Source organism: Sapajus apella, unplaced genomic scaffold (assembly GCF_009761245.1).
Source record: "Sapajus apella isolate SASKATOON/1434 unplaced genomic scaffold, GSC_monkey_1.0 scaffold55, whole genome shotgun sequence".
Taxonomy (NCBI): Eukaryota; Metazoa; Chordata; class Mammalia; order Primates; family Cebidae; genus Sapajus; species Sapajus apella.
This window is the reverse complement of record NW_022436995.1, coordinates 6,670,934-6,695,272: the sequence shown is the minus strand read 5'-3', so window position 1 is coordinate 6,695,272 and position 24,339 is coordinate 6,670,934. Positions and strand designations below refer to the sequence as shown.

The window sequence follows — 24,339 nt, the reverse complement described above, 5'->3', positions numbered from 1 at the left end:
TTCACCTATTCATCTCTTTCCTTCCTTCCCTTAAACCCCTGACAACCATTGCTTTTTACTCTCTGTAGTTTTGCCTTTTTCACAATGTCATGTAGTTGGAATCAAACAGTTTGTAAGCCTTCTTAGACTGGCTTCTTTCACTTAGCAATATGCATTTAGGATTCTTCCATATCTTTTTGTGGCTTCCATTTATTTATTTATTTATTTATTTTGAGATGGAGTCTTACTCTGTCACCCAGGCTGGAGTGCAGTAGCATGACCTCGGCTGACTGCAACCTCTGCCTCACGGGTTCAAGCGATTTTCCTGCCTTGTCCTTCTGAGTAGCTGGGACTACAGGCACATGCTACCATGCCTGGCTAATTTTTGTATTTTTAGTAGAGACAGTGTTTCACCGTGTTAGCCAGGATGGTCTCGATCTCCTGACCTCGTGATCCACCTGCCTCAGTGTCCCAAAGTGCTGGGATTACAGGCGTGAGCCACCGTGCCTGGTCTTTTTCAAATTAAATTTTTATTGTACATATTCATGGGTGATCATAGTGATTCATAGTGATGTTTTGATACATATAATTTGTAGTGATCAGGGTAATGAGCACATCTATAATCTCAAACATTTATCGTTTCTTTGTGTTGGGAACATTTGGTATTCTAGCTATTCGAAACTATTTAATATTTTATTGTTAACTATAACTATCCTGTTAGTAGTGGTATAGAGCACTAAAATTTATTTTTCCTATCTAGCTGTAGTTTTGTATCCTTTAACAAATTTCTCCCTATTCCTCCCTTCCCCCTACCCTTCTCAGCCTCTGATATTCTCTGTTCTACTTTTTACTTTTATGAAATTAACTTTTTTTAGCTTCCACATGTGAGCAAGAATGTGTGGTGGTTAGCTTTCTATTCCTGGCTAATTTCACTTAACATAATATCCTCCAATTCCATCCATGTTCCCTCAGATGACAGCATTTCATTCTTTTTTATGGGTAAATAGTATTCCATTTTGTATATATATAATCACATTTTCTTTATTCATTGTTGTTGGACACCCATGTTCATTCTGTGTCTTGGCTGTCATGAGTAGTGCTGCAATAAACATTCCACTCTATGAATTTACCACAGTTTGTTTATGCATTCGCCTATTGAAGGACATCTTGGTTACTTCCAGTTTTGGGAGACTGTGAATAAAGACTGCTTTAAACATTTATATATAGATTTTTATATGGACATAACTTTTTAGCTCAGCTGCCCACACGCCAAGGAGTGGGATTGCTGGCTTATATGGTAAGACTATGTTGAGCTTTGTGAGAAACTGCCAAATTACCAGGGTTTGTGTTCTGTGCATATGTGTTCTTAGGACTCAACCTAACGAAAAGCTTGGAGGGATATACTCTAAACCGTTAACAATAGTTATTTGGGGAGATGAGATTGGGATGGAGGGGGACTCTCATCTTTTACTGTTTTGTTTTATATTTTTTTAATTTTTCCACAACAAAATCTTCATAATAAATTTTTACAAATAATTTTCTTCAAAATACTTTAATTCATCATAATATGACTCAACGTCAGTGAGAAAAGTAAGACTATTTAAAATAGAATATTGTCAGTTTCATAGCATTTTCTAGTTGTAGTAGATTTTAATATTTTTTAAGAGAGCAATAACCTTCCTACTATCATGATTGTCTATTCAGCAAATTTGTAGAGCATCTGCCATGTGGCACGGCCTTTCAAAGGATCATGCCTAGAGCTAAGAGGACAACACCCTTAATCCAGCCTTAGGATACCAGGAGAGACTCCTGGAGGAAGTGATAACTAAACTGAATCCTGAAGGACAAGTCTGAGTTAACCAGGCAAAATGGGGAAGGGGACGGGGAAAGGAGAATGTACCATAATGAGGACAGTTTTCAGACTGAGACCAAGCTATTCACTTCTGATTAATTTGACTAAAATCAGAATTAATTCTTCCAAACTCTCAGAGAAGCATATTAGATCTTTTCATGTTGTTGACTCTTGTTTAATAATTGGCAACTGAGAAGAATGGAGTCATTTTCTTTTCGTTTCTGAAAGTGAGTGGCAGTGAATTGCAGAATGTATTGTCCAAATGCCTGTTTTTGCTTGGAATAATGAATTGCCTGAAGATACTTTGTTGTTGGAAATGTGTTAGCATCAGTCATTGTCATATCAGTTGAATGTTGTATTCCTTACCTGAAATATATAATCTCGAATTTTTCAACTGTCACAGTTTGTGAGTGTACTTCTGTAACTTACTTGTGCCTTTACGCCCCTTATACTTAAATCTTGCTTCCCAATTTGTAAACTTTTACTGTTATGTCCAAAAATGTTTTTCTGTTTTCTGTAGGATTCCAGTGAAAATTTTGAATGAAAAAAACAATTTAAATGATCACTTAGGTAGATAGGGAAAGAGAGAAAACTAGGGTACTGATATTTAGGCACGGAAGCAGCTGTCATATTTGCTAGACTGTGACATAGGTGAGTTAAAAGAAGAGTTCGTTGAGTCTATTTGGTTCTTTTTGGAATTCCAGTTCTTTACGATAGATTTTAAACATGGTAGAAGGCTGCTGGCCTTCAGTAGCTTTTTTCAGAAGGTTTAAAATAATACTGTTTTCTTTGGATCAAATTCAACTCTAAGATTATTTTTTTAAGACTTTAAATGTGTTAATAGTTCACGTTCTGTTACTGAAAATTATCACAGAGAAATTTAATGTGAAAGGCGATTAGTATATTGCTTTGTTAATCTGTTTTCAATAGATTACTTTGTTAATCTGTTTCAACAAAAGTTACCACTGGTACGTATCTGTTAAATATTATAAAATTAATACTTTTCTCTAGTGTCTATTGCATTTTAAAGAGAAAAAGAGAATTCCCAAATTCTGAAAAGGAGCAGTGAAATATTGTCATCAGAATACCCTTGGATTCTAACTCTTTTTTTTTTTTTTTTTTTTTTTTTTGAGAAAGAGTTTCACCCTTTTTTCCCAGGCTGGAGTGCAATGGCGCGATCTCGGCTCACCGCAACCTCCGCCTCCTGGGTTCAGGCAATTCTCCTGCCTCAGCCTCCTGAGTAGCTGGGATTACAGGCATGTGCCACCATGCCCAGCTAATTTTTTGTACTTTTAGTAGAGACGGGGTTTCACCATGTTGACCAGGATGGTCTCGATCTCTTGACCTCGTGATCCACCCGCCTCGGCCTCCCAAAGTGCTGGGATTACAGGCTTGAGCCACCGCATCCGGCCTGGATTCTAACTCTTGACTTACCCCTGCCAGCAGGATGGCCTTGGGCAAGTCAGCTTTACTAAACTAAGCCTGTGTTTAAATAAATAGAATTAAGTAATATATGTGAAAATTCCTGCAAACGACAAAGCCTTACAAAAATAATTGCCATCATTATTATGGAATTTGTCTTCTAACACACATTTATAATCTACTTAACAAGATTCCCAGGAAGTCAGTTATCATTGCTTGTTCTGGCCATATTTTTTATACCTGAGTCCCACTGGCATGTGAATTGGCTGAGAGGTAGAGAAGCGAAATCTATGTGCATGTATCTTTTTATGACCCAAGGAAGATTTTAGGAACTAGAAGAAGACCTGAGGCTAACAGGCAATTCTTTTGTCCAAAGACAAGAAAGGGGAGAGGGTAGGAATAGTGTGAGGCTTCTGGCTGACTATTGCTCCCTGTTTTTGTAACAGTATTCATAGTTAGGAGAGAAATAACTGTCAAAGGGAGGAAATGAAAGCCTGCTCTTCTTTCCTGAGGCCCCTTCTTAACCTGTTCACTAGATTTGATGAGGAAAATCTGAACTTATCACAAAGTAATTGTGGCTTCTACTGTTGAAAATTATTTTTTTGCAAGGCCTGGTGGTTCACGCCTGTAATCCCAGCACTTCAGGAGGCCAAGGTGGGCGAATTACTTGAACCCAGGAGTTTGAGATCAGCCTGGGCAACATGGTGAAACCTGTCTCTACAAAAAATACAACAGTTAGCTGAGTGTAGTGGCAGGTGTCTGTAGTCTCAGCTACTTGGGGGGCTGAGGTGGGAAGATCACTTGAGCCCAGGAGGCGGAAGTTGCAGTGAGATGAGATCCTGCTGCTGCCCTCCAGCCTGGTGACAGTGAGACCCTGTCTCAAAAAAAGACAAAACAAAAGGAAAAATTATTTTATTTTTCTTTCCATTTGTGTCTTTTCCTTTGTATATCTCTCCCCCATTCTATTCTTTTTTCTCACCCTTTGTATGTCATTTCTAAAAGGATCTCTTAAGGTACTCTTCCCTACTTTATCATTCTTCTATTCCTTTCCCCTTTTCTCTTCTTTCCTCTGCTATTTGACTTACTTAATTTGGCAAATTACTGTAACTATACTTTTCTATTTTATCATATCTTTTTCTTATTTTTTTCTGCCATTTGAAAGTTGGCATTCAAATCTAATATAGTAAATGAAAAGGCCATAAATTAGTAAATTCCATTTCCACATATGATATGCCACTGGGTACAATGAAAATAAGCACTCATATTAACAAAGAGAATATAGGGTAAAATGCTTTTAGACTATTTGATGGTATATGTTTATATTCACAACCTTGATATGACCTAGTGATATCATACCTTAGAATCTGTTTAAAGCAAATATATCTTAAATAATGAAAAGACTATAACATCCTTAATGTCCAGCAATAAATGAAGATGGTTATATGGACTATGTTATAACCATTTAATTTTTACCTACAATAAGTCTTGGCAGACATGGATTTAACATCCAAGGTCAATGACAGTATAAATTTGCACAGTGTTTTAGAGCAATATGGCAATATACCCGTTATAAATCCACGTAGCTTTTGATCTCACATTGTATGTCTAGGTTGCCTTCATTATAAGCTGATACGTGCTAAAATATTTGTAGTGATATTCATTGCAGTGCTAATTATAGTAAGTTTGTTGATATTTTGTTAAATAGTAGTTTCTCTTCTAGGCATTTAACTGAAGGAAATAATCAAGGCTATGGATAGAGATAAAACTAAGACATATTTATTGCCTATTTTTATCTTTGAAAATAATATTAAAATTATGAATGCCCAACAGTAGAGGGTTGGTTAAATTATATATCCTGTCAGTGGAAAATTAGGCAGCATTGCAATCATGTTTTAGAAGACTGTGATGGGCTTATCTTCTTCCATTATGCAAATGCATATACATATGTATACCAGGAAAGAGATGCATCTACACTGTTTTTGTCTAGGTAGTTAGATATAGATGATTTAATGACCTATGATGATGTTTTCTGATATAAATAAAAACCATGAGATCTTTAAAATTAAAAATATTAACCCAAGGCTGAAGAAAAGCCTTGGTGGAAGTAGACCAAATTTTAAACAGTAGCTGTTTTTGAGCGATGGGACTAATAGTAATTTGTAAAACACTTTTGTGTCTTATCTATATTTTTCTTAAATGGGAAAATGAATATGCTCATTTTATTGGAAATATTTTGTTTTTTAGCTTTGATAAAATATGGTTGATAAACAATTAACATAGTACCAAGTAATTTTGGTACTATGTTATTAAATACATGTATTAAATTTGGTACTATGTTATTTGGTACTATGATGTAATTAAGCTTTTGAATTAACAAGATTTTTGTGTTTATTTTATTTTTAGGCCAGAAATATACACACAGGAGAGTTGGCTGCAGTAAAAATCATTAAATTGGAGCCTGGTATGTATTAAAACCCTCAAGACAATTTTGAACAATTTTCTTGTGCACTTCATAAATATAGGTCTTAAAAGTATTTTCCATATTTCTTTCCTTGTTTCCCTTCTTCCCAAAAGAAGTCTTTATATGTTGTATCAGGTCAATAGAATATCTTCAATTAAACTCCACTGGAGGTGGTTAGTTAAAGGTGAGTTTGATGTGACAGTTTTGTTGCCAAATAAAGTTTGACATGTACACATTCAAAATTGGAAGACAGTTGACAATATTAAAGTAATTTTCTTTTAAGATCATAGTGAAATATTTGAATTTCAGATTTAGCTTTTATGAGAATTTGATAAGGAAAGTATTCAGTGATTTTTTTGTGGTGAATATTTGGGTTAATGACATTTGCTTGTCAGCTGTTCCCTTTGATTGGTTTAGGTTTGTTAATTCTGGTCTTAGCTTAATGCTTATTTTATTAACACTTCTGTGTGTCAGAAGACTGCTTGTTTTAAAACACACTGAATAATTTACTTTGAAAATAGAACTATAACCTTGAAACGGTTTTATGATTTTCATATCCTAAAAGTTTCTAATCAGTGTAGTAGTAGTTTTTGACCAGGTAAGTGAATATTTGGTGGTATGTTCATTTGCTGGTTCATAAACTTAGGCATGTAGGGTAAGTATATGACCATAATTATGCGAGTTTCTTAGTTTGAGCAGTTAAAATGACTTTGCATTTCAGACACAGTATTTAAATCATTATATATGTGATTCATTAGAGAGATAATATACTGAGGTAGCATATGCTGGAACACTTTAAAAATAAGCTTTCAGATATGTCCCAGTGTCTTTTTTTTCTGGACAAATCGAAATTGTTATAATAATACTCTTTCAAGATCCTCTCATTAAGTTCCACCTAAGTATAAAATGATCTCCAAAATGTCACTAACACAAATAGGGAATATAACACAACTATACAAGCATTTGCCTCTCTTGGAAAAGTCATTAGAGCAAATATTCAAATTATATTCAAGGATGGTTGTTCAAGTTATGTCCAGGAACTGGCCTGTGCTCTCAGAGAAAACAAAAATGTTTATCCCCTTTCTGCCTTCAGCGAGTGCAGTGGGCTTGTTGTAGCACAGTTTCACTTACTTGATTTGAGGGTATGGCTTATTTTTTTCTAGGTTGATGCAAAAGTAATTGCAGTTTTTGCCAACCTAATATTACAGTTCATTATAATGAATTAATGGGTATATTTTTAAAATTCTGCAATTCTTAATTCTCAGTAAGCCTTATATTAGAACTAACATAAGAAGACAATTTAGTAAAAAAAAGAAAAATATGTGTATGATTACTTAAAATGTAAGGATTAAATGCTAGGATCATAAATTAAGACCCTTTGAAAGGCTGGAATTTCTTACTGCCTTGTTTTGTAAAAGTTACTGACTATTTTATGTTAGTCGTGACCCATGTATTAAGATTGAATAATATTTCAACTTGTTCCCCAAGAAAGAATAACATGAAAGTTCAGTAAACATTGATGATGTGATCTTAGTATTTGGCCATTTTAAAATTTTGTTGGTTGTCTATTCTTATGTTTTGCCGCAGTCCTATCAGGTTATTTGTATTTTATTCTCGATTTTTAGATCCTGTTTGCACTTTGAGGGTAGTGACTCTTCATTATGTATTTTACGTTTCCCCCAATTTGTTTTCTTTCTTTGTACTCTGCCTATACTTTTCTTTTCCATGTGGAAGTCTTCTTTTTTCTCTTAGACAAATTTGTTAGTCCTCCTTTCTGTATTCCTAATTTCCCTTACTTAGGCCTTTTCTCCTAATTATAAAAATTTTAAACGTAATTTCTTCTAGTTTTTCCTTTTTTTCTTCTAAAGTGTAAATATTTGCTCAATCAGGAACCAGTTTGTTCTAAGGGATGAGAGAACTCTATGTATATTCTTTTTCAAATGGCTAGTTTCCTAAAGCTGTTACTATGTATTTAGTCTCCTATCCACAGATTTGAAACGTCTTGGTTGTCAATTTCCATGTAAGCATAGATTTTGCATTCTCTTTCAGTGGTTTTCTTTTTTCTATTCCTACTTTAATACTATCCTGATTTTGATTACTGTAACTTTTCATTGCATATTACAATCTAAAATTCCTTTTATTTTTCAGATACTTTCTGTTTGTAAAATGTTTTCTTCAGGAGAACTTTTAAATCATTTTTATCAAGGAGAAAAAAGGCACTTAGATTAATGTAGGAGATTTGGCATTTTTACAGTAATAAAGGTTTTTTCTTATTCAGGTGCTTAGGAAAGTTTTTGCCATATACATCTTCATATTTATGGTATTTTTCACTATTGTGAATGTGTTTCTTTTTTCCTTATGCTGTCTAATTGGTTATTGTAGATGTTTACTTCAGACACTGATTTTATTGGATATATTTTGTCTCTGGCAGTCTTATAGAATTCACATTTTTCTGGTAGTTTTCAAATGTTTTTAATTGTTTTTGTAACTGTACAGTCATATCGTATAGAATGTTATTTTTGGCCAGGACTTTCACATTGTAGGTTGGTGCTTCTAGTATTTACGCATTGAGCATTAACCCATTTATGCTGGAGGTTGCAGTTTTTTCAATTGCAGACATGTGAAAAATCAGACCTTGGCGATGACTTTGAGCAGTAGTAGGATATAAATAACTCCCACAATCTTAGAGTTCCAACAATGGAACAGTAGGCATAAATGGGTTCTGACAGAAGTGTTGATCATCTTCCACTGTAGTGATTTTGTTCATTTCTCCTTCCATTTGTGTCACATCTGCTTAATGTATTGTAAGTCTGTCATTTGACCCATAAAATTTATTTTTGTATTATGTTTTCATTTCTTTGTTAATTAATGTTTATTGAATGCCTAATTATGCCAAGCTCTGTTCTAGAGGGTAGGAATGTAGAAGAGAACAAAAAGGCAAAGACCTTGTTCTCATGGAACTTGAATTCTAGTGGGAGAGATAGAATGATGGAATAAATGTATAATGCATTAGTCACTCATATTGGTCAATGGCTTCAGTCTTTCCCTTACTGTTGTGACTTGTATCCTTCATCTTTAATCGTTCACTCCCTAATGCTCTTCTATACCCTTTTTACCATGAATATAACTTTATCCGACATTGATATTGCCAATGCTGCTTTTTCTTTTACTAATACAAACCTGTATTAGTATGTATACCTTCTTTTAAGAAATATTATATTTATAATTTATAAATGTCACGACCAATTATTTAGACTTAGTTTTATATTTAATAGATTTACTACCCACCATTGGTCTTTTTATGCTGTTTTCTTTCCATTCTCACCTACTTAGTATCAACTACCAATAGACTAAACCGTATTATCAAAAAGATTTTCCAGTATTAGGAGTATTATAATTTAAATCCACAAATAGATTGTTCTTCTCAAACCTGCTTTTCCCTCCATCTTCCCCATTTTGCTAAGCAATTAACCAAGCCAAAAATCTGGGCATTAACCTTGATTTCTCTCTTATTTGTGTTCAAGAATCAGTCTGTCAGCAATTTGCCTCAACTCCACCTGCAAAACACATCTAAATTTATCTGCTTATCTTTATTGCCCATCTCCACCCTTTTAGGTCTTGTTGCCTCTCCCACATCTCTCATTTCCCACCATCTAGTTTCCAGAAAGCCTCTTGAGTGAACTTTTTAAAACATGAATTATATCATCACACTCTCCTGCTTAACACTTCCCCGAAGCTTCCATATCCACTTAGAAACATACTCAGATTTTTAGCCTCATTTATAAAACCCTGTGTGATCTGCTCTGCCCACTTTTCTGAGCTCATTGCATATGTTTCTCTCTACTCTAGTATGCCTCTGTTTTCTTTTTATTTAAACAGTCCAAGTTTAAAGCGGTTCTTCTCTTTTGCCTGAGGTAGCTGTTTTTCATGATCTTTGCTCTGAAGGCTCCTGGTCATTCAGACCTCAGCTTAAATAAATATCATATCCTCAGAGAGGCCAATCCCCTTGTTATTTTAGTTCACTTCATAGGAAACGTGAGTGCCTGATACTTTTCTTGTTTGTTTATATGTATACATGTATGTATTTTGTTTGTCTCCTAGAATGTAAGATTCATGAGAATAGTGATTATTCTCACTCCTATATTTCACCACTTGGGACAGCGTAAGCACGTAATGGAAACTGCAATATTCTTCCTACAAAAGAATATTAAAGATGTCTTTCTGTTGCCTTTGAATGAGAATGACGATTTGACTAGGTATAAAATGATTACATCACACGTTCTTCTCCCTCTACCTTCAAAAAAATCTGTAGACTTTTTTTTCCCTTGAATATTGTTGGAAAGAACTGTAAGGTTTACCTGATATTTTTGCCCTAGTAGGTAACTTGCCGTTACTCCCTGATTGTTTGTAACAAAAGCTGGCATTTCTTTGTCTTCAAAATTAGTAATCTCAACAGAATATAATTTGGTCTCAGTAATTTTCTATAGGTTTTTCTCTCTGAGACATAATGAGCTGCTTTTTTCATCTGCAGTTTTGATTTTTTCTCTATTTCAGGAAACTGTTTTTGAAGATTCTTGAATTTTTTTACTTCATTACTTTGGAAAGTAAAGAATTTTTAAAGTCTGCCATCATATCAGTGACTAATTTGTCTCCAGTACTGCTTTTGTTTTGTTTTGTTTTAAATAGGGTCTCTCTCTCTCTCTCTCTCTCTCTCTCTCTCTCTCTCTCTCTCTGTTGCCAGGCAGGAATGCAGTGGCATGATCTGGGCTTATTGCAACCTCCACCAGCCAGGTTCAAGCCATTATCGTGCATCAGCCTCCCGAGTAGCTGAAATTACAAATGCATGCCACCACACCCAGCTAATTTTTGTATTTTTAGCAGAGACAGGGTTTCTCCATGTTGTCTAGGCTACTCTGTCGGACTCCTGGCCTCAAGTGATCTACCCATCTCAGCCTCCCAAAGTGCTGGGATTGTAGTCGAGAACCATCATGCCCAGCCCCCAGTACTGCTTCTATTACTTGATGGTTCCAGTGCTTTTATTAGTTCTATACAAGTATTATTTTTATGGAGCTTACCCCCTTAACTCTACCAGTTTCTTTGTTTCATTTTGTTGCCCAATTACCTATACTCTTTTTTCCCTTTCATATTTCTGAGAGTTTGAAACACTGTTGTCTTAAATTTCCTTTCAAAATGAATTCTTCGTGTCTTCAGCATCCTATATTTATCTTTTTTTTTTTTTTTTTTGGCTGGGGAATTTTGGTGGGAAATCAGTGGGTTTTTAGCATTATCAGTAAAGCCAAAGTAGATGGTATTTTTTACATTTTTGGAGCAGACTTAAGGGAATGTTTCGGCTAAAAAAAATATATAATGATATGCTAATGAATTTTCCCAGCTTTCAGTTCAGATACTTCAAATAATTTTGGAGACTGCTGTATTTCAAAAATGAATTCTTAACTATATTCACCAGCTTTCAAAAACTTGCACTAAAACCAGCGTAATACAAAAATGCTTTCTTGTATTGATTTAACAGATGAACTGGTTTAAAATTGTATTTAGACATGAAAAGATAATTATTTGCCAATATGACTTAGAAAAAAACTTATGTCTGGTAAAACATAAACAAAATTTTTTTTAAATAAATGAAATTCCAGCTGTAAACTTAATAGTGCTTTTCCCCACTGTGTAAAATAGGATATTAAAGTTTATAGTAATTTTAGAGTCCTAAATTGTATTTACTGACTTGCCTCTGGCAATTTAATTTTATAATGCTATATTCAAAATTTTGCTGAAACAGATTGCTTTTGAAGTTCTTCCTAATATTCGAAAAAAATGAATAGGTTAGCATCGAGAATCGCTTTTTTAAATTAGCCACAAAAGTATTTGTAAAAGAAAATGAAGTCAGCGTCCTTCTTATGTCTGTATGTTCTTGTTACTCTTTGGATATACAGGCAAAATGATTACTTTCAGGAATGATTTAACCATTTCTACCTCATTTTTATAGTAGATACTTATTAAATAGAGTTTGACTTACCAGTGATTAGCATTGAAAATAATGCTAGTGGAGTTTTAGTTGCATTTTTCATCTCTTTGGTTAGGCATCCAGAGTTCCCTAGACGAGCAGGCAGATATTATGATGATTCATGCCACCATGTTTTTCTGTCTTTTGTCTGAATTTCAGCCTACCATCTAACTCATTTTACAGATGCTCAGTTTGCTCAAGTCTGTAGCTAGTGGTGGCCAACAGCCAGAGCAGGAACAAAGTTTGTGGGAAAACTTACCATCAGAATCCTTCTTTTCTTCCCCTCTCTCCTTCTTCCATTATCCCTCTTTTATGGTGAAACTACAAAATAGTATTTTAAGCTTATGAAAATTACAGTTTGTTACATATCGGGAGCCTTGCTTACAGGGGTAGAATTTAATACATTACCAACCAGGATGATTAATGTAATACCCTTTTGCTTTGTGCCTTTGCTTATCTTTTAAAATGTTAAATTGGAAATACTTATAGTAATTTTTAATAAAATAAATGTATTTCTTTAGAGAGTTTTTGAAGTAAGTAGGAATCTTTAACTATCTTTGAATAGATGTTTAAAGCTTTCCTTGGACTTGCAGGGAATACTTTATCCTGTTTCCTGAAAGTATAAGCAGAGAAAGTTGAATGTATCTTAAAAAGTCAAGAAGTATACGGAGGTTTAAACCACCCATAGATTTGCCTTGTGAAAATTCTTGAAAGAAATCCCAAGGTAGGCTGTTTGGCCAAATAGGACAAGTGTCAGCTATTCTGGTTAGGTGGTGGTATGTTCTTTACAGAATTTTTTTTTTTTTTTTGGAGACGGAGTCTCACTCCGTCACCCAGGATGGAGTATAGTGGTGTGATCTCAGCTCACTGCAACCTCCACCTCCCAGGTTCAAGCAATTCTCCTGCTTCAGCCTCTCAAGTAGCTGGCACTATAGGTGTGCACCACCACGCCTGGCTAATTCTTATATTATTAGTAGAGACAGGGTTTCACCATATTGGCCCAGCTGGTCTCGAACTCCTGACCTCGTGATCCACCTGCCTCAGCCTTCCAAAGTGCTGGGATTACAGGTGTGAGCCACCGTGCCCGGCCAGAATTTCTATTCAAACTCTAACAACCTTTATTTTTAAAAATATTCTGTAAAGTAAAATATTTGTACCCTGTCTTCACTGTTTGGACAGTTCAAATCTGAATTAATGGAAAATGTTAATTTGAAGGCACAAATACATGCCCCAAATGTCATTTTATTAGTTTTAAATAATAGATACAGAAAATGAATAAAGGTTAGTGTTGTTTACTAATGTTTTGTGTTTAACATTCTACATTCATTATGCTCATTGGAAAAAATCATATTTACTTATGAACCAAAACAGCCATATTCACAAGATTGCCACCATCGTTTCACTGTATTTTTCATGGTTGTTTATAAATTAGCTGACAGAATATTTAGCATTGAGTTAATTGATTCTGAAAATAGCACTGCTGATGTATTCACTGTACAATGAGCTACCAGTAAAATTAGTTTTCCTTTTGATACCTATCTTTAACATTAAATTATTTCATAAACTTCAGAAATGTATCTGGTACTTACTAGTGCAGAAAACTTTTGTCATTGCAAATCTTAAGAGATCTAATTTTTGCATTGTAATTTTGCTATAAGTGATAAACACATTTTTAGGTTACTGCATATTTATGTTGTTTTAGAAGTTTTTATTTTTTATTTTTTTGGTCTGGGAGCAGTGGTTCACACCTGTAGTCTCAGCACTTTGGGAGGCTGAGGTGGGAGGATCTTTTGAGCCCAGGAATTCAAGACCAGCCTGGGGAATATGGTAAGACCTCATCTCTACAAAAATTTTTTAAAATTAGCAGAGCATGGCAGCCTGCTTCTGTAGTTCCAGCTGCTCAGGACACTGAGGCTAGAGGATCTTTTGAGCCCAGGAGGTTGAGGCTTCAATGAACCATGTTCACATCACTGCATTCCACTGTGGGCAACACAATGAAATCCTCTCAAAAAAAGAAAGAAAGAAAAAAATATGTATTATATGTATCTAGAAACTTGAACATCCAAACATCTAACTGTAGTAAAATCATTAAATTAGGTTATACTCATATCATTTTCATATTTTTTAAATTTCAGTAAAAAACGTAAACTTTACTGTCTTACCATTTTTTGGTTTTTGTTTTTGTTTTTTTGTTTTTTGATGTGGAGTCTTGCTCTTGGCACCCTGGCTGGAGTGCAATGGTGCGATTTTGACTTCACTGCAACTTCTGCCTCCTGGGTTCAAGCCATTCTCCTGCCCTAGCCTCCCAAGTAGCTGGGATTACGCCACCAGGCCCAGCTAATTTTTTGTATTTTTAGTAGAGACGGCTTTTACCATGTTGGCCAGGCTGTTCTTGAACCCTGAACACCCTCCTCGGCCTCCAAAAGTGCTAGGATTACAGGCATGAGACACTGTTCCCAGCTGTCTTATAATCATTTTTAAGTGCATTGTTTAGTAGTTTTAAGTATATTTACATTGTTGTGAAACAGGTCTCTAGAATTTTTCATATTGCAAAACTGAAACTATATTCATTTGATAAAACTCCTCTTTGTTGCCTCCCCACAGCCACTAGTAACCACCATTCAGCAGTTGGTATCTATGAATTTGGCTCCTTTAGATACTTCATATGAGTGAAGTCATACAGTATTTGTCCTTTTCTGACTAGCCTATTTCACTTAGCATAATGTTCTCAAGTTTCATCTATGTTAGAGCATGTGACAGGATTTTAAGTTTGAGTACTTTTCATATACTACAGTTTTTTTCATTCATCTGTCAATAGACATTGTATATAACTAGGTTGCCTCCACCTCTTGGCTATTGTAAATAGTACTGCTATGGACATGGATTTACAAATCTCTCTTTGAGATCCTATTTTCAGTTATTTTGGATATAAGCCTAGAAGTATGATTATTGGTCATCTGATAGTTCCACACTTATTTTTTTGAGAAACTGCCATACTGTTTTCTGTAGCAGCCTCACCAGTTCCCAATGTCAATAACAGTGCATAAGGGTTCTAGCTTCTCTACATCACCTCTAACATTTTTTTTCTGTTGTTGTTTTTTTTTAATCATAGCCATCCTAATGGGTGTAAAGTGATATTGTGATTTATTTGTGTTTCTCTGAATTATGATGTTGAGCATGTTTTCATATGCTTATTGGCTGTTTGCAGGTCATCTTTGGATAAATGTCTATTGAAGTCCTTTCCCACTTTTAAAATCAGGTTATTTGATTTTTTTGTTGTTGAGTCGTAGGAGTTGTTTATGTATTCTGAATATTAAACCCTTCTTGGATACAGAATTTATAAATATTTTCTCCTATTCCATAGATTGCCCTTTCAACTATGTCCCTTGGTGAACAAAAATTTTAAAATTTCATGTGGTCTTACCTGTTTTTGTTACCTGTGCTTTTGGTGTCATATACAAGAAATCACTGCCAAATCCAGTGCCATGAAGTTTTTCATCTGTGATTTCTTCTAGGAGTTTGATAGTTTGGGGTCTTACATTTAGATCTTTAAATCATTTCGGGTTAAGTTTTGTGTATGGATTAAGGCAGGGGTCCAACTTCATTCTTTTGCATGTGGATATCCAGCTTCCCTAATACCATTTGTTGAAGAGACTGCCCTCTCCCCATCAAGTAGTCCTGATACCCTTGTTTGAAGATCATTTGACCATATACATGAGGGTTTATTTCTGGGCTCTCTCTTCTATTCCATTGGTCTTTAATATGTCTGTCTTTATACCAGTACCCTACTGTTTTTATTATGGTAGCTTTTACTAAGTTTTGAAATCAGGAAGCGTGAGTCTTCCAACTTTGTTCCTCTTTTTCAAAATTGTTTTGGCTATGGAGAGTCTCTAAATTTCATACAAATTTTAGAATGATTCATTCCTATTTCTGCAAATAAAAGGTTACCAAAATTTTTCATAGGGATTGTGTAGCTCTTTATATCACTTTGGATAGTATTGACATCTTCATAATATTAACTTGGGCTGGGCATGGTGGCTCACGCCTGTAATCCCACCACTTTGGGAAGCCGAGGTGGGCGGATCACAACGTCAGGAATTCGAGACCAGCCTGGCCAGTATGGTGAAACCCTGTCTCTACTCTAAATACAAAATGGTGGTGCACACCTGTAGTCCCAGCTACTTGGGTGGCTAAGGCAGAAGAATCGCTTGAACCCAGGAGGCAGAGGTTGCAGTGAGCCAAGATTGTGCCACTGCACTCCAGCCTGGGTGACAGAGCAAGACTCTGTCTCAAAAATTTTTAAAAATTTAAAAAATAATAAAATATTTCCACATATTTGTGTCATCTTTAATATCTTTCAACAATGTTTTATAGTTTTTAGCACACAAGTCTTTCACTTATTTAGTTCAGTTTATTCCTAATTGTTCTTTTTTTTGAGATGGAGTCTCACTCTGTCGCCTAGGCTGGAGTGCAGTGGGGTGATCTTGGCTCACTGCAACCTCTGCCTCCCAGGTTCAAGTGAGTCTCATGTTTCAGTCTCCTGAGCAACTGGGATTACAGGTGTGTGCCACCATGCCCAGCTAATTTTTGTATTTTTAGTAGAGACAGGGTTTCACCATGTTGGCCAGGCTGGTCTTGAACTCCTGACCTCAGGTCATCCACCCGCCTTGGCCTCCCAAAGTGCTGGAAATACTGATGTGAGCCACTGCGCCTGGCTAATTGTTCTTTTTGATGCTATTGTAAATAAACTGTTTTCTTAATTTCCTTTTATGATTGTTCATTGTTACTGTACAGAAACACAACTGATTTTTCTGTTTTGATTTTGTATCTTACAATTTGCTTACAATTTGTTTATTAGTTCCAATAGATTTTTTTAATGGACTTTGGGAGTTTATGTATATAAGATCATGTCATCTCTGAACAGAGATTTTTTACTTATTTCTTTCCATTTTGCGTAACTTTTATGTGGTTTTTAATGACCTGAGCAATGGGTACAAAATATTGATCAGTGAAAATAGCCTGTGAAACACTGGAGTATGGTTCAAATTGTGTATATGATATGCAGAACTTCATAATTACAGTACTACAGGACTGGAAAAAAAATCAAAATGCTAATGGTGTCAGCCTGAGCAACATAATGGAGATCCCATCTCTACTAAAAAATTTTTTAAAATATCATCTGGGCGTGGCAGCATAAACCTGTAGTCCTAGCTACTTGGGAGGCTGAGGCAGAAGGATTGTTTGAGCCCAGGAGTTTGAAGCTGCAGTAAGCAATGATTGTGTCACTGCATTCCAGCCTGGGTGACAAGAAGACTCTTTCCCTTGAACAAACAAAAAGTGAACAATGGGTGTCTCTGGTACATTTGTGGGTGATTTTTATTTCATTCTTGGTTTTTTTCCTTTCTTTCTTTTTTTTTTTTTTTTTTTCTTTTCTTTTTCGAGACAGAATCTCAAGCTGGAATGCAGTGTTGCAGTCATAGCTCGGTGCAGCCTCAAACTCCTGGGTTCAAGCAGTCTTCCCACCTCAACCTCCTGAATAGTGGGGATTACAGGCATGAGCCACTGTACCTGGCTTACGTTCTTTATCTTTTGCTACATTGGCTTACTTTTCTAAGATAGGTATATTAATGTGGATACAATAATATGGAATAAAACAATTACTTTTAGTTTAAGAAATGGTAGTTTCCATTATTGATACATATATAGGATAGGCATATTTCTGATAGTTTTCTTTATATATCCTGGATATTAACTTCTTTACCAGATATTTCTTACCAGATACAGGATTTGTACGTATTTTCTCCTATAAGTTGCTTTTTCACTTTGTTGATTGTGTTCTTTTTTGAACAAAAAAATTTTTTTGTTTATTTTGTGATAGGGTCTTGCTGTGTTGCCCACACTGGAATGCAGTGGTAATCATAGCTCACTGCAGCCTTGAACTCCTGGGCCCAAGTAATCCTCCCAGCTCTGCCTCCCGAGTAGATGGGGCTACAGGCACATGCCACCACACCAGCTGACTTTTGTATTTTTTGTAGAGGCAGAATGTTGCTATGTTGCCCTGGTCTTGAACTGGTCTTGAACTCCTGGAATCAAACAACCCTCCCACTTTGGCCTCCCAAAGTATTGGGATTGTGCAGGAGCCTCTGCACCCAGCCAAAATTTTGAAATTTGCTTGCAGTCTCATCTCTCTGTTTTTGCTTTTGTTACCTATAGTTTTGGGGTTATATCCAAGAAATCACTGCCAAATCCAGTGTCATGGATTTGTTAATAATTCTGTGAGATTAATTAAAATTAGAGGATTAAAATAGGAAATACAATTCAGAAGCATCATGTTAACAATTTTAACCTATGAACAATGAAGTAGAAATATAGTAGACATAAAAAGCATAAACTAGTTGATATTTGATGAAATAACAAATGTAAAATTATCAGTAATATACTTTTTGTAGAATTATTAGAATGTGGTAACTTTTTGAAAGCCCAGGCCAGGTACAGTGGATCATACCTGTAATCCTAGCAGCTTGGAAGGCTGAGTCAGGCAGATTGCTTGTGCCCAGGAGTTTGAGACAAGCCTGGGCAACATGGCAAAACCCAGTCCCTATAAAGAATACAAAAAATTAGCTAAGTGTCCTGGCACTTACCTGTAATCTCAGTTACTTAGGAGGCTGAGGTGGGAGAATTGCATGAGCCCAGGATGTCAAGGCTGCAATGAGCCAAGATTGTGCCTCTATACTCTAGCCTGGGCAACAGAGTGAAACTTTGTCTCAAAAAAAAAAAAAAAAAAGTTTGGTGTATAATGTTAGAGGATAGTTTTCAATATTAGTCAAGTTTACAGCTTAGAACACAATTTTAGTAGTTAAAGAGATAATAAGCTGGGTGATTTGGCTCATCCTTGTGATACCAGCACTTGGGGAGACCAAAGCGGGCAGATTACCTGAGGTTGGGAGTTTGAGACCAGCCTGGCCAACATGGTAAAACCCTGTCTCTATTAAAAATACAAAAAGTAATCCTAGCTACTTCGAAAGCTGAGGCAGGAGAATCACTTGAACCCAGGATGCAGAAGTTGCAGTGAGCTAAGATCACGCCACTGCACTTTAGCCTGGGTTACAGAGCGAGATTCCATCTCAAAAAAACAACAGAAAAAAGAGATTATAGACTTTGTTCCCTGGAGACATAACTTTCCACATAATTATAGATATTGGTTGAATTAATTACCTCAGTATTAAATCTGTGATCTACTCTCATATTTTTGGAGGGAGGAGTGTGATGAATCTTACTGCCTTTTGTCTTGCCACAGCCAGGTTTTGAATGCCTAGTACCTTTAAAAAAAAAAAAAATCTGAGTGTCTGTTGCTTTTAATCACTTCCCAAGTACTGTGTGTTAGGACTTATTTGATTGCAAGAAAGTTTTAACAGGGTATTGAATCCAAATGTAACACAGAGGACCCTTGTGCATGAGGGGTACAACCAACTTACTCCAGTTCATCCCCAGAGCATGAATGCTTAACTGCTTTATGTCAACCTGCACATAGTATTAGGAAGCCCTAAAGTTCTAGTCTTTTGCTTTCCAAGATGCCAAGATGTCTGTTTTTTTTTTTTTTTTTTTTTTTTTTTTTTTTTCTCTTGTTGCTCAGGCTGAAGTGCAATGGCGCGATCTGGGCTCACTGCAACCTCCACCTCCCAGGTTCAGGAGAGTCTCCTGCCTCAGCCTTCTGAGTAGCTGGGATTAGAGGCATGTGCCACCACACCCGGCTAATTTTGTATTTTTAGTAGGGGTAGGGTTTCTCCATGTTGGTCAGGCTGGTCTCAAACTACCGACCTCAGGTGATCCACCTACCTTGGCCTCCCAAAGTGCTGAGATTACAGGCATGAGCCATCACACCTGGCCATCTACTCTTTTTTTACTACGTTTTTACAGTGTTTTGAGTGTGGCATTAATATTATGTCTAACTTGATCCTATTTTGATGCCCTGATGGTAGCAGAAACAAGTGGTAGCTAACACTGGCATTGGATAATTGTATTCAAAGCTACGAAACTGGGAGCAAAGATCAGCCCCCCAAAGTGACCCCAGATACTAAGGCTGTATTTTTATACAGTAGCTTGTTTAGGGGGTTAACTGCCCACTCCAGTTAAAAATTGTAGTTTAGGGTTGCAATGTACTGCTAGACAGGAAGTGGCTTAGGAACAAGGGACAGTAGAATTTGTTTATCAGAAAACTTGGCTTTCAGGATCTGGTACTTGCTACACTTAATTAGCAAATATGTCTCTTAATGTCAGCCTTGAAACACTATGTTGGAGGCTATGATCATTGCTCTTGTGGTCACTGAATGTGCTTAACTTAAACAGTAATACAGTGGTTTTTCAAAAAAATTTAAAGCACAAATCCCCAATGTTAAACTAATATCTGCATGTTATAAATAATATCTGCATTTTTCAGTTAAAGTGCAGTGGCATGATCTCCGCTCACTGCAGCCTGTGCCTCCCAGGTTCAAGCAATTCTCCTGCCTCAGCCTCCTGAGTAGGTGGGATTATAGGCACCCACTACCATGCCCAACCCAGCTAATTTTTGTATTTTTAGTAGAGATGGGTTTCACTGTATTGGCCAGGCTGATAACGAACTCCTAACCTCGTGATCCACCCGCCATAGCTATCTTCCAAGGCTCAAGTTAGTTTTAGGAGCTTTTAATAATTTAATTATCATTTTAATTAGGACTAGTTCCAATGTCAAGTGTCTTAGATGCAGAGCTACCATTTGGCTTCACATATTTTCCCTTTCTGGCTGCTGAAGGGCGTCATTTTTTTTCCTAGGCGTATCAGGCTGAGTTCCCTTACATACACACACACACACACACATATACACACACACACCCTCACACACGCACATGCACATGCACACACAGACCCCCGTGCATTCTTGAGGAGCCCAAGGAAATAAGCATCTCTCCTCAGTAATTCCCATTTACATCTGTGGTTTGGTAAAACCTGCAAGTACCCTTAGAGAGAGGAGGAAAAAAACCTGTATTTCAATCTCAGGTGGATTTCTCTCTTTGCTGTATAAGGACATACTCAGCAGCCAGGTTTTCAGTAAGACATCTCTACGAACCTTAACTATAGTCATTTATGGAGTTTTAATATTTCACTGTTAGTGTGATTCTGTTGGTAACTGACAGCTGACCAAGTCTCCATGGTTCACATTTTCAAAAGATCAAAAGTTAGACATAATATTAATGCCACACTCAAAACACTGTAAAAACATAGTAAAAAAAGAGTAGATGGCCAGGTGTGGTGGCTCATGCCTGTAATCTCAGCACTTTGGGAGGCCAAGGTAGGCGGATCACCTGAGGTCGGTAGTTCGAGACCAACCTGACCAACATGGAGAAACCCCTCCCACCTTAGCTCATGCCAGGCTGTGGATTAGTTCTTTTCAAGTTGGTTGTTAACCCTAGTACCTTCAGCTAGTAGAAGGTCACATGGCACAAACCGTGCCATGGGTGGAGGTAAATTTTGTTAGGAGGACTATGAGCAGACTGGCAGTGATTAGTCCTTTAGAATAAAGTGTCATTAACACAAACAGTAAAGTCCGGAAGAAAAATTGGTTTTTAAGAGAAGATATTGGTACTTTAGGGCATATTAAATGTAAGGTGCTAGCAAGATATTCAGATGGAAATAATAGGTACATAGTCAAAACTGAAGATAAGATAAGGGGCTCTGTGGATCTCAGCTAGTCTCATGCTTACCTTGCCAGGGTGTGAAGAATAAAATTTCTCTTCTTTAAGCAAATACCTTTTTATTTTTGAGACAGGCTCTCTGTTGCCCAGTCTGAAGTGCAATGGTGTGATTATACCTCACTGCAACCTCAAACTCTTGGACTCAAGTAGTCCTCCCACCTCAGTCTCCTGAGTAGCTGAGACTGCAAGTGCATGCCACTATGCCTAGCTTATTATTGTTTGTAAAGAAGAGGCCTCTCTGTGTTGCCCAGGCTGGTAAGCAGCAGGACTGGAACATACAAGCCTAAGTTCTCTGAACCTAGTGGATTTTAGACCACATCTCAGTGGAAAGTAATATTAATTTGGCATATCACCCAATTAAAAGAATAAAATCAGCTATCCAAATTTCAGATTATTTTTGTGAGGCTGATGTAGGCCATCAAAAAATAGCTCCATCTGTGATAACTGTATTTAGCTTTTCTTCCTCAGGATAAACTACAAAAGTATTACCTTTGTGTAAGTTTCTTCCATGGTACAATTTCAGTTTACAGAAGATTTTACTCCCTTTTCACTAAAGTTTCAAATAATATAATAGTGAAGCAGATATATGAAGAATATACCCAGAGCTAGAGTTAAAACATCTGAGTTTTTAATAACCTGTGCTTGTGAATTCTTGCTTCCACCTACAGCTTTAAAACGTTGTTGCTTACTCTCACCAAGACCTCACCTTCCCTGGTAAAAACCTCATGTAACTGCTGCTGGGAACACAGTTGTGAGGTGGAACTCAGAACTTATTTTCCCCCAAGAGGTAGTAGTTTGTTACTAATAATATTAATTCAGCCATATTATTGACTTTTACAGGTCAGTTTAAGAATTTACACACGACTGAGAAGTTAGGCACCATATGTGAAGCTACTCCTGTGAGAAAATCTGTTCTAAGTCCCAGACTTAACTGAAGAATTTTTCAGCACAGCTTAGATATAAGGCTTCTATGCACATTTAAAAGTGAGTAGGTGGAAGCCAAAGAATAACATACTGATATGGTTAGGCTTTGTGTCCCCACCCAAATCTCATCTTCAATTGTAATCCTCAGGTGCTGGAGGAGAGACCTGGGGGGAGGTAATTGGATCATGGGAGCAGTTTCCCCCATGCTGTTCTCGTGATAGTGAGTGAGTTCTCATGAAATCTGATGGTTTTATAAGTGTCTGACAGTTCCTCCTACACACATACTCTGTTGCCTGCCATCATATAAGACTTGCCTGCTTCCCCTTCTGCCATGATGTAAGTTTCCTTAGGCCTCCTCAGCCATGCAGAAGTGTAAGTCAATTAAAACTCTTTTCTTTATAAATTACCCAGTCTTGGGCAGTTCTGTATAGTGGTGTGAGAATGGACAGATATATATATATTAACAATATATATGAGCTGTTTCACTCTTCTTTCCTTTATAATTCATATTTTTTCAAACATAAAAGATGGGCTAGAATTTAGCCAGTTTGAGGGAAATTAGCATGCGTAAAGAAGTTTTCACACTATAATGGAAAACGCTAAAATGGAGGAGTGATGTAAAAGAAGAATCAGTATTCTGGTGCCAGTGAGTGAACACAGAAAGCAGAGTCTTTCCTCTGCACCTAAGTAGGCAGACGTTCTACTGTCACCTTCAGGGCTTACTCGCTGCTTCTGCCTAAATTTATAATGAGGAACAGGAGATCATCTTCTATTTTGGATTATCTCCTTTGATCCTCTTTTATTGTCAAACCATTAAGAAGTGAATTTTCAATTGTAACAAGTTGCCATTTGCACACTTATGTTTAAGATGTATGTAACCATTTGTGTAATACATGTGTTCCTACTTTACAAATAAAAGCTAGATTATCTTTAAAGGTTTTCTCTCATTTATTCAGTTAAAAGATTGTGCCCTCATTTGGCTTCCCTAATCCTTTAAAATGGTTAATATGAAATTCTGTAACTGAACTATCAGTTAATGTTTACATGAAGTGACTGTTTAAAAAAACGTTCTGGCCGGGCGTGGTTGTGACTGTTTAAAAAAACGTTCTGGCCGGGTGTGGTTGCTCACGCCTGTAATCCCAGCACTTTGGGAGGCCAAGGCGGGTGGATCACCTGAGTTGAGGAGTTCAAGACCAGACTGGCCACCATGGCAAAACCCCGTCTCTACTAGAAATACAAAAATTAGATGGGCGTGGTGTTGGGTGCCTGTAGTTACAGCTACTCAGGAGGCTGAGACAGGAGAATCGCTTGAACCCAGGAGGCAGAGGTTTCAGTGAGCCGAGATCACACCACTGCAGTCCTGCCTGGATGACAGAGCAAGACTCCATCTCAAAAAAAAAAAAAAAAACCTTCTAATGATTATAAATAAATGTGACATATTAATAAATTAAATATATGTTTAAACCACATCAGTAGTGATAGGTTCTTTAAAAGCTGTTAATGGCATGGCAAGGATATTTAAAACTGTATTTTGGCTTTGAACTGAAAAAGTTGAAAATATCTCTGACTTTATTTATTTATCTAAGACCTAATTTCTGAGTTTTTCTTCTTGGCTTTGTATGTTTTCCTAAGATGACTTCGAGTTAGAACCAGAGTCTGTCTGGACACCACTGAACTTTTTTTTAGCTGGGGGAAGAGGGCCTCACTATGTTGCCCACTGATTTTAAACTTGAAGCTGCTTTTCGAGAGACTACTGTAAAACTATATCTAATGAAAAATATCTTAGGCTGGGTGTGGTGGCTCACATCTGTAATTCCAGCACTTTGGGAGGCCAAAGTGGGCCTGATCACCTGAGGTCAGGAGTTTGAAACCTGCCTGGCCAACATGGGTAAAGCCCCATCTCTACTAAAAATGCAAAATTAGCCAGGCATGGTGGCATGCACCTGTAGTCACA

General features: G+C 36.6%; 1 protein-coding gene across 6 annotated transcripts in view; it reads left to right on the top strand.

The window, feature by feature from the left end:
• MAP4K5 (mitogen-activated protein kinase kinase kinase kinase 5) overlaps window positions 1-24,339 on the top strand; it is a 113,915-nt gene that overhangs the window by 19,659 nt on the left and 69,917 nt on the right. For 5 of the 6 annotated variants that reach the window (XM_032244550.1, XM_032244549.1, XM_032244554.1 and 2 more), the window contains one exon: window positions 5,657-5,714. In XM_032244550.1, the coding sequence (XP_032100441.1) occupies window positions 5,657-5,714 (58 nt within the window). Of the gene's footprint in view, window positions 1-5,656; window positions 5,715-22,301; window positions 22,446-24,339 lie in introns of all 6 variants that reach the window. The other variant, XM_032244553.1, reaches the window with a different exon arrangement.